Genomic DNA, 14,541 nt, shown 5'->3' on the forward strand with positions numbered 1-14,541 from the left:
CAGTGACACGACACCACCTGCAAAGGGCATCTCAATAAAATACACACTGAAGCATAGTGAAGGTGAAGCTGCCGTCCTTAAAGTAATATTACGTTTGTGTTCAATGACAGTGCCTTCAGACATATCCAAATTATTGAATGAAGCTCCACAGTGCAAACAGTTCCAAAAAAGATAAAAGAAAAGAAAAGAAAAGAAAGGAAAAAGAGATAGTTTTCTAGTATTATTATTTATTAATGGGTTGAAGACAATAGCGAGGGCATTCACGAGAGCAGACGCAGATCTGTAGGGGTGGGTGTTGAGTCTTTAGCCTTTACAGAAGGGGTATGCCTTTTCTCGAGTGGGACCAAAGAAATGACCTTTAGCACATAGAGGGGAAGGCCATGTGCCAAATTACCCAGGAATTTAATCAAATTGGGACCCTCCTCCACGTGTGGGCATAACACATTCCTTGTCACTTGTCACCACCCACCACCTAATAAGAGCTTGAAAACCCATGCATGTGAGCTCTGACGTGTGGCATTTATGCCCACTGACATCCTCATTCCAAAGTCAATACAACACTCACCAATCTCTCCAAGTTCCCAATTTAACACAAAAATCCATTAATAAGCTTCAATAATATGATGATATTAACTATAGGAAATAGTACATAGAGGTCCCATATGAACCCATTGCAAGCTACAATAGCAACAAGGCCATTCAATGGCCCTGATACACTAAAAACTACCAGACCCCACAAGACTGAAAATACAGCTCTCTCTCCTTAGGAGAGGGCTCCAAAAAAACTATACCAATTACACACTAACAAAGTAGGGAAAAAGAAAAAAAGAAAAAACAAAGAGGCAAACAGAGCATTGGGATGCCTTTTGTGCGCTCCAACGGCTACTTTTCTTGCCTGAGGAACACAACCCCACAAGGGCTACTTTTCTTGGGTGTCATGGGGGGTGAGAGTAGAGAGGCTTTAGCATTAAGAAAACTCATATTTTGGGTGAAGACCCCCAACTGCAGGGACTAGAAGAAGTTGAGCCGAGAGGTGTAAGTGGCCTTAGGAGCCCAATTCCTTGGAATGACTTCCCTTGCAGACAGAGTTCTTCCTGTTGATAGTGTAGTTAACTTCACTGAAAATGGTCCCTTCAAGGGCCCCCCAGTTATACACCAACTTGCTCCCCACACATGCCTCATCTCTAGCCACTCTGTTGAACTTGCCTGCCCACATACACATTTCCAAATAAATAAATAATTTTTTTTAAATAAAAAAATAAATATGTTTATGAGAATGTCTGTGGGTGGGGTTTATAAAAGTGACCATAGTGTTTTATCCACTTATATGAAAAAATAGCTAGATCTATAAAGGATTTTTGAGCACTTTCTTGGGGAAACTGGTGATTAAATTAAGTGAACACTGAACATTATTATTATTATTGTAATATTTTTTTTTTTAAAAAAAGCATGGAAATGTTAGGACAGGGGTCACATGATCTTGGAGCTGGTCACCCACAATGATGGGGATTTTGAGGATTAAATTACAGACACTATCCCTTTCTTATTTTTCAAAATTTTCATGGACCCACTGACCTTGATTTGGGCATGTTTGTGAAAGCTCTTTTTTTTAGGTAAATAAGTGAGAAAGTGCACAACTTTTGACCACCCACCTACCCCTCAAAGATGAACATTTTCTCTTTCAAATTGCTTTATGAAACCCCCAAAGTGGAAAATGGACTTACTTCTCTTATATGCATGGACCCAACATCACCATCTCCATCTTCAAACTCCACTAGAAGTGACAGCCAATAATCAGTTGATCCCTCGTTCACATGAAAGGCTATGTTCTTCCCTGGGTATTTGCATGGAGTCCTGCATTTATAGAAATGGATATTTTTAATATTAATATTAAAATTTAAAAATAAAAAAAAATACTAAGAGAAACAACACAACAAAAATTGAAAACTTGTCTTTCTTTGTTTGTCTGGAGTACAAAAGAGAATTTTTGCAAATTTTCTTAGAATTGGGAAAAAAATTAGGAAACAAACACCTGCACCCAATGGTCAAAAGGAGAACACAATTTACAAGGTGGACGAAAAAGACCAAAACCCCCTTGCCTAACAAAAAATAAAGTGTAAAAGCCATGTCCATTCGTGTCATTCCAAAAGTTAGTTACCACTCAGCAGTCAGCACTCAGCGGTCGATATAAAAAAATAACGCAGAAGGAGACAAAGCGGAGGCAGAGAGGCAGTCGCAAAAAAGGGAAATAGAGGAAGATACCGGCGGAAAATGACGGAGATCTCGCCTCGGTCCCTGAGCTGGTTATTGTTTCCGGCCACAGCCATGCGACCGAAGGCTGCACCACTGAGGTCGAAGTGGGTGCGCCCTCCTGAGCAGTACCCACCTGGACATTCGTCCGTTACTATGATTGTAACGGCTCTCCTTGAACATATGTTGTGGTCAAGGCACTTCACCTTGTAGCATGCCCCACAACCCACCCCTCCCTTGAACAGCACCGGACTCACTGCCCCTACTCTTGCCCTAAACGGCTTCACATCTACTAGCGACCCATACCCACATGCTCCACCTGCAATTTTTCACCATATTATAGACATAAAATTTGTTACATATATCAAAGGTTGGTCCAAAAATAAAGTAAAGTAACTATGTGAAAATGTTGCTCTTATTTTTTGTAATTATGTAAATTTTGTCATTTAAAGGATGCCCAGATGAATTTTGAGCTGTTATTTGCTTTATTTAATTCAAAAACTAAGATTAGAGAATTTTCAATTTTGCTTATGGCGAGTTGACTCGGGGACAAATTTGAGTCGACTCGCCGATATTTCAGCTTTTGTGCAAAGCAGCATTGGAGGCGTTAGTGGAGGGGAACATGAACATACCGTCGCTGCCGTCTCCGTCGGGGCTGCCGTACCAGGTGGCGGTGGCTGAGTGCCAATGTGCGTTGGACAGGCTGTGTTGGAGCTGGCCGGAGACAAGCAACAGCCCCTCGACGACAACCCAAAAAAACCCAATACCCAGCACCCTCATTGTTCGTGGGTCAGCACCGCAGCGCACTCTGTCAGGTTCCGGTGACGGCAAACCCAAGAAAATGCGGGAAAATGGGGGGAAACAGACGCTTTGCCGGCACCCTTCTTCTCAGAGAAAGTAGTCGCTTTTGTCAATGGACTCCACGCTCCAGAGTGTTAGGACTTAGGCTTGTTGGGCTCAGGTCTCGAAGGCCTCAATATAAAGCTATAAAATAATTTTCATGACCATGTTACCCCCTGCTTGTTTGTTTCATTCACGAGAGTACCACTGTCCTTCCGGGGCCAACCGACGGTTAAGGCGTTAATTCCGCCCAACCGTACGTGTCGGTCTTTGTATTGAGGGCATGAAGGCCGTTTTGGTAATTTCGTGGGGATCTTTCTGCCCTTAATCTTGTATTTATTGCGCCACGTGATAAGGGGAAGGGAAAGTGATATTGACAAGGCAAGGACAGGGTAAAAACATTGACTTTGGTAAAATGATTTTCTCGTGCAGAATTACCAATGTTTGCCTAATTTTGGAATCTTCCGCCCCATTTTGTCTATTAGTTTTTAATTCTTTTAAAAAGTTTGATCATTTTAACAATGATTTTATGATTACATTTGCAATAAAATTTTAAAAAAAGTGAATAAGTTGATTCTTAGGAAGTATTATCCGTCAGACTTTCATGTTTTAACAAGGTGAATGACAAAATCATAATATTTAATTTGATCTAACCATATATGGAAGTACCAAAACACCAATATATCTTTAATACATTACCTCTTAAACGAGATATCTAAAAACGCATAAAATCATCTTATCTCAAAATCAAGATCATAAAAGAAGACGACCTCCTGAACTTACAGGATGACTTGATCGACTAACATGCACCTAGGAAGACGAGTCCAACTACTCTTGCCCTCATGTGCCCAAAAGCTAATAAAGTTTGTCGACATGTTACAAAAAATTTACTAACCTATTACAAAAGTTACTTTTTTACAAGGAAAAGTGATACTAAAAAATAGGTTTCTTTTTCCTCAAAAGATTCTCTCTCGGCCTTTAAATAAAATTACAGAAAATGTAGAAAATGCATCTCTATACCCAAAAAATGGTGGAATGAAATCTCCAATATTTTCTTTGAAGAATTTTTGCATCTTCAATCTACATAAACATTCATAAGATCAATGATAATTTGGGAAATTGGAATTAAAAGTGAATGTTTAACAATGAAGTGGATATTTTAAGTGTGATTGGTATACATTCAAAGGGAAAATTAAGGGTGGTTAAGGTCGGGTTTAGGTTGGTTATTAATTAATTTGATAATTGAATCAAGTTGGTGGAAGGACCAATTTAGTTATTAAATCAAACCAACCCATTTTAACATCAATTTCATTTGATTTATTATATTTGAATAAAAATTGGATTTTATATTTATGAAAAATGAAAGTACACATTATACCACTTGTAGGTTTTGTAATATAATCCAAAAATACAATAAGCAATTAGGTGATAATAAAGATATTTTAAATAAATATTTATAACTTAAAAAATCTCTTGGTGTGAGTAATAATCCATGTCAACTTAGTTGATTGGCCTCACCGTTAATCATGGTATTGTTGGGAAAAAAAATTTATGCAATCTTATTTTAAGATTTTATCGAAGAAAAAAGTATGTTGTAATTTTCAAATGTAACGAAATTGAGTCGAAAATGAAATAACAAAGTAGCTGCATAATAATATTCCCTTATATGGTAAAGTTCTTTTAATTATATATATATATATATATATATATATATATATATATATATATGAAGATATTGGATATACAATAAATAATATTTACATAAAAAGAAGTAAACCGTGATATGGGATTTTGTCGATTACCATAAGGAGTGTTTGTCAATTGTCACCCTCATGATTTTGTAGGATATGATAAGGAAATGACGTTTTGTCGATTATCATAAGGAGTGTTTGTCAGTTGTCATCCTCATGATTTTGTAGGATATGACAAGGAGATGGTATTTGTATATGGTGATGATTGTAATATCTCGTATTTGTTAGAAAATTTTTTCTAGTATTATATATATAGCGGTCTCTTCTTAATTGGGTAAATATATTTTTGAATTGTATGTCCAAACAATCTTGATAAAAGAGAATAAAATTTGATTAATTTTAAATGTCTTGTATGGTTAAAAGGAAAAAAGTGTTTATTTTCGGGATTTTTTTTTTTTTTAATATTATATATGTAGTATACCTAAAACCAAAAATATATGCAAAGTAATAATCAATTTTGATCCAAATAAAAGAGAATATGGTTAATATTTGAAGCCTTATGTGCTTAAAAGGATAAATAAAAAGGAGGGAAAAAAAAAAGCCTACTTTGAGGACACAAAAAATCTAATGGTGGGTTCCATCCTTTGTCTTTTCAATAGGGTAGCCCGTGGGTTAGAGGAATGAATACCCTCTAAAAAAAATAAAAATAAAAATAAAATAAAATAAAATAATGCATTTTAACTCTTCTAATCCAAAGAGGCCAAGTTGGGATGATTCATGAAAGTGGGTTTCAACAATGAATTTGATTAGTACTTCACCAACATATTGGAAGATTAAAATATTTATACCAATGAAAAAGGGTAGACCAAGTGGAGCCAAGTGGAGCCTCACCCCCTCACCCTACACTGATATGTCAAAAACACAAACCACATAATGTGGGCTCTAAAGTCATGCATGATTGGGTGAAATGGCCCCCCAATTGTCTAGTCCTCGTGCCTTATCCATCTCAAAATTGGACCACATCTTGGATACCCAAATCACTGACTTATTATTTCTATTCTCCATCATGTAAAAAGTCTCATCATTTACACTCTCATGGACTCATGGTAACACTGTAGAAAGATATTTCACTGTCATATTCCACATTTATGGCTTCCATTTTCCTTACATTCTTTCTAGCTGCCATGTTTGAAAATTGGGGATCATGGCCCTGATGAAAGAAAGGAAGAAAAAGGAATGAAGGAAAATTAGTTTATAAGAATTTTTTTTTTTTTTTTTAATTTTGTGTTTTGTACTTCTTTTCCCTTTTCATTTTTCAATTTTTTTTTTTAACTTTTTTCTGTAATTTAAAAGGTATAAATCATTTCACAGCTACCGGCTATTTTGGAAATAAAGCCATTGGATAAGTCATCCCCTACCACCTATCCTACTAGAAAATGACATAGCATGAAAATATCTCATAACTTATGGATGTAAGGCTTCCTATCAATTATTTTTCTAAAAGCTTATATTATAATATTACTTTTATCAAATTTCCCTTTTATTTTGATGAGTAAAAGAAATTAACTTTAGGGATAAAAAAAATAAATAATATTTTTTTAATTTATTAAAAAAATAATTAATATAATATTCTTAAGTTACTAGCTCTTAGTTCACACCTTTGTTTTATTTGTTCTTGTGTCCTTTATGTGGCTGATCCAATGTCCAAAACCATTGGAAGAAGAAGATGCTTATTTACAAAATCCAAAAAAAAAAAAAAAAAACCCAAAATCCTTTTAGGATTACATAAAATTCTTGTTTTGTCTGTAACAGTGTAACCGTACCAAGCCATGTGACTGCGTCCCTGTATTCAAACTTTTCTGCAAGTATCTACTCTAACATTCAACCATGTGGTCCACATTCTAATTTAATTATCACCAATATGTCACATAATCATCATTCATAATAAATAATGCTTAGATGGGATTCATCAACCCCATTCATCAAGCTTTTGTCAACCTTGATATCATAAAGCTCAAGGAAATTAGACGAGTCGTCTCAATGATAAGTTATTATAAGATCATTCTTTATTGCCATTAGAAGAAGTTACAATTAGTGGAAGGGCAAATCATGAGATTATTCATGTGACCCTGACAACAATGCATCGATCAAATCAAAGGGTTAGTGCCAAGAAGATTTGACACGAAATTCTTAAACAAATTCTTTCGAATTTTCATGGCCGTAAATGATGGCATTCTTGGCGGGCTTTTGCTACCCACATTCCCAATAATGGATTGAAGATACGAAGCATAGATGATTTGAGGGGGGCATGGAGTGGAAAGAGCAAAATTGAGGAGGAGGAGACATTAGACTAAGGGCATGATGGGTTGTCAAAGTTGGTGATAAGAGAGAATGATTAAATTGGTAGTTGAAAGTACCCAACAGTTTGAAGAAGAAGAAGAAGAAGAAGAAGATCCATTCATATCATACCACAAAACGCCCTCCAATCTCAATTATTATACAAATATAAAAAAATTACATCATACATGTGGGTTGAGTTAGCAATTTGCATGGCTGTCCGCTAAAAATCTGTACCTGAATCTTTTACTTTTGGAAAGCTAACATCAAGGGGCTAATTGGAATTTGGAAAAGCCTACACAAATAGTGAAGGCTTTACTTTTTTGCTATTTTGATTTTGGAATTATGTGGAACAATGTTGGATCATATCTGGATGTGATTTCAAGTATCCGATGGCTGGGGACAGGGGGGGACACCTTGGAAAGTGAAAGGGGGCTAGTTAGACCCTTTACAGGTGATTTGAGGGTGTTTCAATTAGAGCTTTGTTATGCTGCTTTTTCCACCTCTGTTTTGTTTTACAACTCTTTCTCCTTTCAATTTTCATAATTTAAATACTCAAAATTTGATAGATAACTAGAAGATACTAGTTGATCCCACCTCATTCCAAACTGAATGGTTTTCATACATGTCATATTCATCTCAACCACTCTACGATTAAGACTCTCAAACCATTCTCAATGTATTCAACAGTGGTAGGACAAGTCCCACCACTAGGATGCACTAAGCCACTTAAGGAATATTTTTCATGGTGTTTTGTTTAAGAACAATGACACCTTTGTTGGGGGAACACCAACCCCATTTCAATGGAGTCATTCCTTTTGATGTGCCCTTTACCTAACTTCTTGGCTTTCCATTGCCAGAAAGCATCCCACATTTTATAGGCAGCTGAAGTATTGATCATCCCCATGAAGTGATGAATATGCAAGTAAATGACATGGTATATATTTGATGCTATCCAGCGGAGAACTGTAGTATCTATAGGCCATTCAAGTCCCAAGTCCTAAGACATGCATGCTCCTCTATGAATGGACAAGTAATGATACAAGGCATGAAATGACCATACCGTGTGAATTCCTAAAATAGGATATCAATGTATATAAGCACAGTGCAAAATCTAATAACAGTACGATATAAATTGTCATTGTTATGAGATTTGAGCATAATAGCTGAAGGGTATTGCTTTATGTACACTCTGCACAACCAATTTTACCAACTTACAGTATGTTTCTCAGAAAGCTCCTTCATCTTCAAGGATCAACACGCAGGAAATAGGTAATCATACAACAGCACTTCTTATTATGCATCTGCACTTCCTTTCCAGCTTAACACTGGGCTACTGCCTCATGTAAATCGTTTTACCGGCCAGTCTGATAAACAAATACAAGAATAAAAATCATTAACTGCAAACAAAACACAATTGGTAGAAATGGGAAAAGATCACCAAACATAGAAGCATTGTTAGACAGTTATTATACGAGTTACAATGGAAGAAATGATCAAATGAATATTTAAGAGTGATCCAAGGATAAGTTTTGATACAAATAAAACTAAGGTCCAGGTGAGTGGAGGAAATAAAAAAGAGATGTTCTAATACAATTACCTTTCATCAACTGTAGGCATCAAAATATTGTTTTTGGGTGTGATCCTCGGATATGAAGAGGTTTATTTATTTATTTATTTCACAAGCTCATTAGTTTAAGTGAAAAGATTTAGGAAGGTATCCTATGATGTATGCTGCCTGCTGACAAAAAGTTATAATCATGGAAAGAGGCTTTAGAATAAAAAAAATTTAAATAAATTGGAGCCTTACCAAAAACCAAAAGGAAGAATAAAATTAAAAAAACAAAGAAAAAAAAAACTTAAAACAAAATGAAAAAAAAACAGACAAGAAAATAGGAGTGAAAACGAGGAAGCAGAAGTTAATGGCTAGGAGATGCCTAAAAGTAATCATTTGAATCATGCTAAATCAATCATCTATAAAGACATGGAAATTAGGAGGTGGAATTGAAATGGGATGGATGAAATAAATAAGTGTTTCTACTGCATTACACAATCAAGAAACTAGTTCATGATGTGAGAGGGAGCTAAAATGCAAATTCAATGGCTACATAACAACATGAAGATATAATCTATGCCTTAAAAATTGTTGACTGGTAGCATGGCAATTGCAATGGAGAGACCTCTGATAGCACCAGTCAAAAGAAAAAATATGGTGCAAGTTTAAGGTCAAAGGATGAGAAATGGAAAAGATCAAATGGCTGAACATCAAGTGCATTAGAAAAACATTAAGACATATAACTTAACAAAAAATATCCTTCGGGAGGTAGAATGGAAAGCATTTTTGTTCCACACCATGATAGAAGAACTAAGTATTTTTACCTTTTCATTAATCCTTATACCATAAGCATCAGTTCTAGATCCAGAGAAGGGGTCACCAGCAACATAAGGAGGTGGGTGAACTGCATTCCTCAATAGTGGAGCCCGGGTTGGGGCATATTCATCATCACTATCATAGTACTGATGTGGCCCTAGAGCTTTGAGTACCATAGCCAATAAAATAGACAGTCCCTGAGAGGGTAGGTCAACCAGTAAGAACCAAATGATAGGTGAAATAAAAACATAAATCCTTAAACAAAAACAATTCTGCATCTAAAAAATGAAGAAAAAAAAAAAATTATAACATAATCATCATCATGCAAACCCACAAGCAATTTCACAAGTCAAAATCATGTTATTTGAATAGAGAATATTATGCAACCACTTAAACTTTCCAAGGCACTGTTTTAAATAAAAAACAATGTATTGAGGCCTAATGGAACAATTATGACTCTTGCAAAAGACATTGCACTGGGAGGCTTTTCGTAGAATAGGGAAGACTTCAACCATCCAATAAATTAAAATTTTCCACTGGTTCAACTAATCTTGGTGAGTCAGTTTATTTAGATGGAAGTCACCATAAGTTGATTCTCATTCTTGAATTCCATACAACAGGACCCCTACAGATCAGAGAGCTACCTGTACAAACAATATCGACAAGCCAATCCATTTGCAGATCTCAAAGTTTGACCTGACAAAATTTTTGAACTCATGAAAACTCCCAGTTGGATCTTCAGGGAAGTCCTGATGCCAAGTCAGAATATAATCAGCATAAACACACAAATTTTCAAATGCAACAGTACTAAACACATAAATTACCAAATAAGATTAGGATGGATGAGGGTTTGCGAGTATAATATACCTCCTCCCAGTCGTGGTTTAGAAATACATCTGCAGTTACTCCAGCCTCCAGTATGAGAAGAAAAAAGATATACATCATATACTATACCCATTTCAGGTCAACAATGAACTCTTTATGTCATAATATCTCATAAGCTCTATTCAGCATTCAGTGAAGTTCTATGCCTACTTCATATTTTTAACAATTTGTAAAAGAAAAAATATCATCATCATAAGAGATCCTAGGCACTGTAAAATATAACAGTACAGGAATATGCACTACAAATCTGTCTAAGAATAGATACTGATAAAATCAGAGAATGCATATGTATTTAAGAGTGTTCAAAAAGATAAAGTAAAGATCATATTTGCAAGCAGGGTCAACAAAGCTAATGAATTAACCTCTTATTTAGAGCAGAACTTTACATTGAAAAGAGTATCTACAGAGTTCACATGGAAATCCAGGGAGCTATTCATTCTCCACAATTTACTCTTATAGATGAAACCAAGCTATTGAATATCTGCAGCCTGTAGGCAGCACAGAGCCCAGGAATTCTAGATATATGCACACACAATGTAGCTGGCTGTAAACAGTTCGGATTATGCATTCTTGAGTTGATAATTGGAATTCTTGGAATGAAAACTCCAACTCTTTCACCCACAGAAATACATAATATATAATCAAAAAGATGATGTAGATGAAAAAAATTTGCAAAAAAGAAAGGAGCAAGCAATTAATCTATTAAAAATACAAAAATAAAAAATAAAAAAATCCCAAAAACAATCGGTAAAAAAAAAAAATGAAATTTCATATAACTAAAAAAAGGATTGGTAAAATAAAAAGAACACTTGCTAATTATAAAATAAAAATGTGGTGCTTAAATTGAAGACTAGTTCCAAATTCAAATATCCTATTAGTCCTGACAAAAATTTATATTGACTCAATATTTTCAAATTGGATTTTACTGAAATGACAATAGGGAACATAGCACTGTCATGGGAATTTAACAACAACATGTGGGGCTAAATAGTGAGTGACATATGAATTTACTCTAGAAGTTGAACAGAAAATGAATCCAATCATCCTCTTTCAAAAGCCATTTCCACTGCGGACAACTTATTGATCGTTTTCTGAAGAGCTTGAGCTCATAAATAGAAAACAAAAAGATAAATAAATAAATAAATAATCATATATAGATAATATACATTGGAGCAATTAAATACCACAACAGAAGAATCCATCATTTGTACCCAACCAAGAGAAGCAGAACGTAGTCATGAAAGGGAAAGAAACTAAGAAAGCATTAACTTTAATCTAATTGGTTCTTGAAAGGATACGACATAAAGGCAACAACCATTTGCAGTCTCAGCAGCAGCATGACCAAAGCACGTGAACAAACATAATGTCGCCCCAAGGCCAAGAAAAGTGTAGATGAACCTGCATTTTACATGAAAAAGAAAAAGGAAAAAGATTTAGCAACTGCTTCAAAAGTATACACAAAATCAGCTTTATCAAAAGATACTTTACTCGTGAAATAGTAAAGCATAACCCAAGAAACATCTTCCTCCTACAAAAGTAGGATGCAAGAAGAAAACATCCTAAGTCCGGCAGCATTCCCCTCTACGATTGAATCACAAAACCCTTTTTCCCACTAAAATCAATACATAAACCATTCAATTGGAAAGGGACACAAGACACAGAAGCAACTCCAGAAAAGCCTCCAAGTTCACCCATTTCCCAACTGATATATTTAGGTCTTAGAGTTAAACAAACCCTGCACCAGATAGAATTATTTGGCCTAGTTGTATTTTTCGCAGGAACCAAAACATTTGATTATATAAAATTCAAAGTTCCATTTTCTTACCTTTTTCCTCCACCCTCTTTACAGACAAACAATAGAAATTTAATTATATCTCCATAAACCAAGTAAAAACCCTTCTGCCAATAAATTCAAACTAAATACGCTCATACCCCCAAAATCAGAGAGAGAAAATTAGGAAAAAGTGAAAACCATAACCCCAGTTTGGCTCCTGAGAAAACTGAAGGCATGAAAAGAAAATAGAATAGAAATTTGAATATTTTCTTAAATGTTGATTTAGCTCAGCACTAACAAAAGGCTCGCCTAGATTGAAGTAAATTCTAGGCTCTCAATTAAGTCAATGTGTTGTTTTCTCGGATTCAAATTAAGTTGGACTCCATTTTCAATTTTCCTCCATTTCTCAGCCACCAAACAGAGGCTCCGAAGATTCTCTCGTCCTGCACTCAACTGTCCCTAATCCACCCACTTGCCCAAGTTTTCATTTCCATTTTTCAGAAACTCCAAAAAAAACAAAAAAAAACCAATTCAGTCCTAATTTTTCTTGTTTCCACCATTTTCTCAGCAACCAAAGAAAGGGGCTCAAGGAGAAAAAGCAATTACCATGGAGCTCGGGAATCGTAATCGTCCATGTGTCTGTTCCAAACCCTAATCATCCATAGAGCATACATCACCATTGCAATACCAACCATTCCAATGATGGAATTCACCAGCTTCAGGATCGATTGCATGCAACTTCGAAAGATTCGCCCCATTGGATTCCAATTCCCAAAAGCTCAATGGATCAACAAAAACAGGGGTTTCAATTGTTGAAAACCCTAACGCTAATATCAAAACGCTGTTCATCACCAATTTTTAGTAATTCTTTTTTAAGCTTTCTTCTATAAATGACAAAATTTTGGTGGATTTCTAGGACACTTCCTTTTATTTTTTATTTTTATTTTTTAATATAAAAAAAATATGGTATTATCGTGGGTGATTGGTGCTTGTCCTGAAAGAAAAAAATAAAAATAAAAATAAAACAAAATAAAATATAAATATAAATTCCTTTAGAATACAACCATTATTTAAAAAATGTTATTTTAAAAAAATATTTAAATAAGACATTTTTAAATGAACTCATGACAAGTTAAAACTCTTTTTAAATTTAATAAAATTATTCATACTTATTTAAATAATAATTTTGTTAAAACCATAAGATTTCTTTTTATATTTAAAAATTTTTTAACACCAATATTATTTTAAATAAATAATAATAATTCATTTGAATCGAAAATCATAATTCAATTTAATTACAATTTATATACTACTTTTAATGATTTTGTTAAAATAACTTTTAGATTTAATATACAAACTATAAGATATAATTTTGTTTCATTCATTCTAACTTAGAATATTTTAAATAAGATTTTTTTAAATTATATTTTACTCCTCTTTGAAGACTTGACTTGAGGTTGTCGTTACATCAACTGAATGAGATAAGTAAATATAAAAAAATATATATATTTACTATTAAAAAAAATATTATAAAAAAAATAATATAATGTGAACTTGTTTGAAATGAACTTTGATTTAAGAGGGGTATCATGAACTTTGAATTATTATTCAATTATTTTATTATTGAAATGATTGAATAAGGATGAGATTTGAAAAAAAAGGTATTATGAAATATTATTATTATTATAATTAGTGTTCAATTTTTTTATTATTGAAATAATTGAATATAGACAAGATTTAAAGAAGTGTATTGTGAACTATCATTATTATTATTTATTATTTTATTATTATAATAATTGAATAAGGACGAGATTTGAGGAAGCATATCGCTATCTTCTTTTTCCAAAATAGTAGAGATGAAGAAGTATATTATGAACTTCTTCTTCTTTCAAAAGCCGAGATTTGAAGAAGTGTATTGTGAAACTTTTTGATTTGGACAAATATTATTCTTCTTCTTCCTTCAATTTGAAAAAATATTTCTTCTTCTTCTTATTATTAAAATAATTGAACGAGGTCGAGATTTGGAAAGGTATATCATGAACTTCTTTCATTTGAAGAAGTGTGTTGTAAACTTTTACGAATTGAAGGAATATATTGTGAACTTTTATGATTTGAAGGAATATATTGTGAACTTCTATTAGAAACTTCTTATTCCAAACTTCTTCAATTTCAAGAAGTGTATTGTGCACTTCTTCTTCTTCCTTCTTATTCAAACTTCTTTTTCTTCTTATTATTCAAAACTTCTTATTCTTATTAAAAACTCGTTTTTCTTATTGAAATTCAATTTCTTGATTTGTATCTTCAATTTGTGGAAACTTATAAAATTCTTCTATCAAGTCTTGATTAATAAACCTACAAAATCCTTCAAGCTTTTCGAAGAGGTGTTTTGTAAT

At 33.8% G+C, this 14,541-nt stretch overlaps 2 protein-coding genes across 2 annotated transcripts; both read right to left on the bottom strand.

The window, feature by feature from the left end:
* Nucleotides 1–598: 598 nt before the first annotated feature.
* On the bottom strand, nucleotides 599–3,200 carry LOC117925884 (expansin-B3-like). Its single transcript, XM_034844993.1, has 4 exons — nucleotides 2,883–3,200; nucleotides 2,263–2,569; nucleotides 1,725–1,854; nucleotides 599–1,206 (listed from the first exon to the last, which is right to left on the bottom strand). Exons 1-4 carry the CDS (start codon nucleotides 3,028–3,030, stop codon nucleotides 1,012–1,014), a joined length of 780 nt encoding a protein of 259 aa, XP_034700884.1. The 5' UTR covers nucleotides 3,031–3,200; the 3' UTR covers nucleotides 599–1,011.
* Nucleotides 3,201–8,155: 4,955 nt separating this feature from the next.
* On the bottom strand, nucleotides 8,156–13,014 carry LOC117925818 (tetraspanin-19). The gene is made up of 6 exons (XM_034844909.1): nucleotides 12,755–13,014; nucleotides 11,673–11,772; nucleotides 10,357–10,437; nucleotides 10,134–10,238; nucleotides 9,498–9,686; nucleotides 8,156–8,485 (listed from the first exon to the last, which is right to left on the bottom strand). Exons 1-6 carry the CDS (start codon nucleotides 12,904–12,906, stop codon nucleotides 8,474–8,476), a joined length of 639 nt encoding a protein of 212 aa, XP_034700800.1. The 5' UTR covers nucleotides 12,907–13,014; the 3' UTR covers nucleotides 8,156–8,473.
* Nucleotides 13,015–14,541: the final 1,527 nt, after the last annotated feature.

The sequence above is a fragment of the Vitis riparia genome, chromosome 12 (assembly GCF_004353265.1).
Source record: "Vitis riparia cultivar Riparia Gloire de Montpellier isolate 1030 chromosome 12, EGFV_Vit.rip_1.0, whole genome shotgun sequence".
Lineage (NCBI taxonomy): Eukaryota > Viridiplantae > Streptophyta > Magnoliopsida > Vitales > Vitaceae > Vitis > Vitis riparia.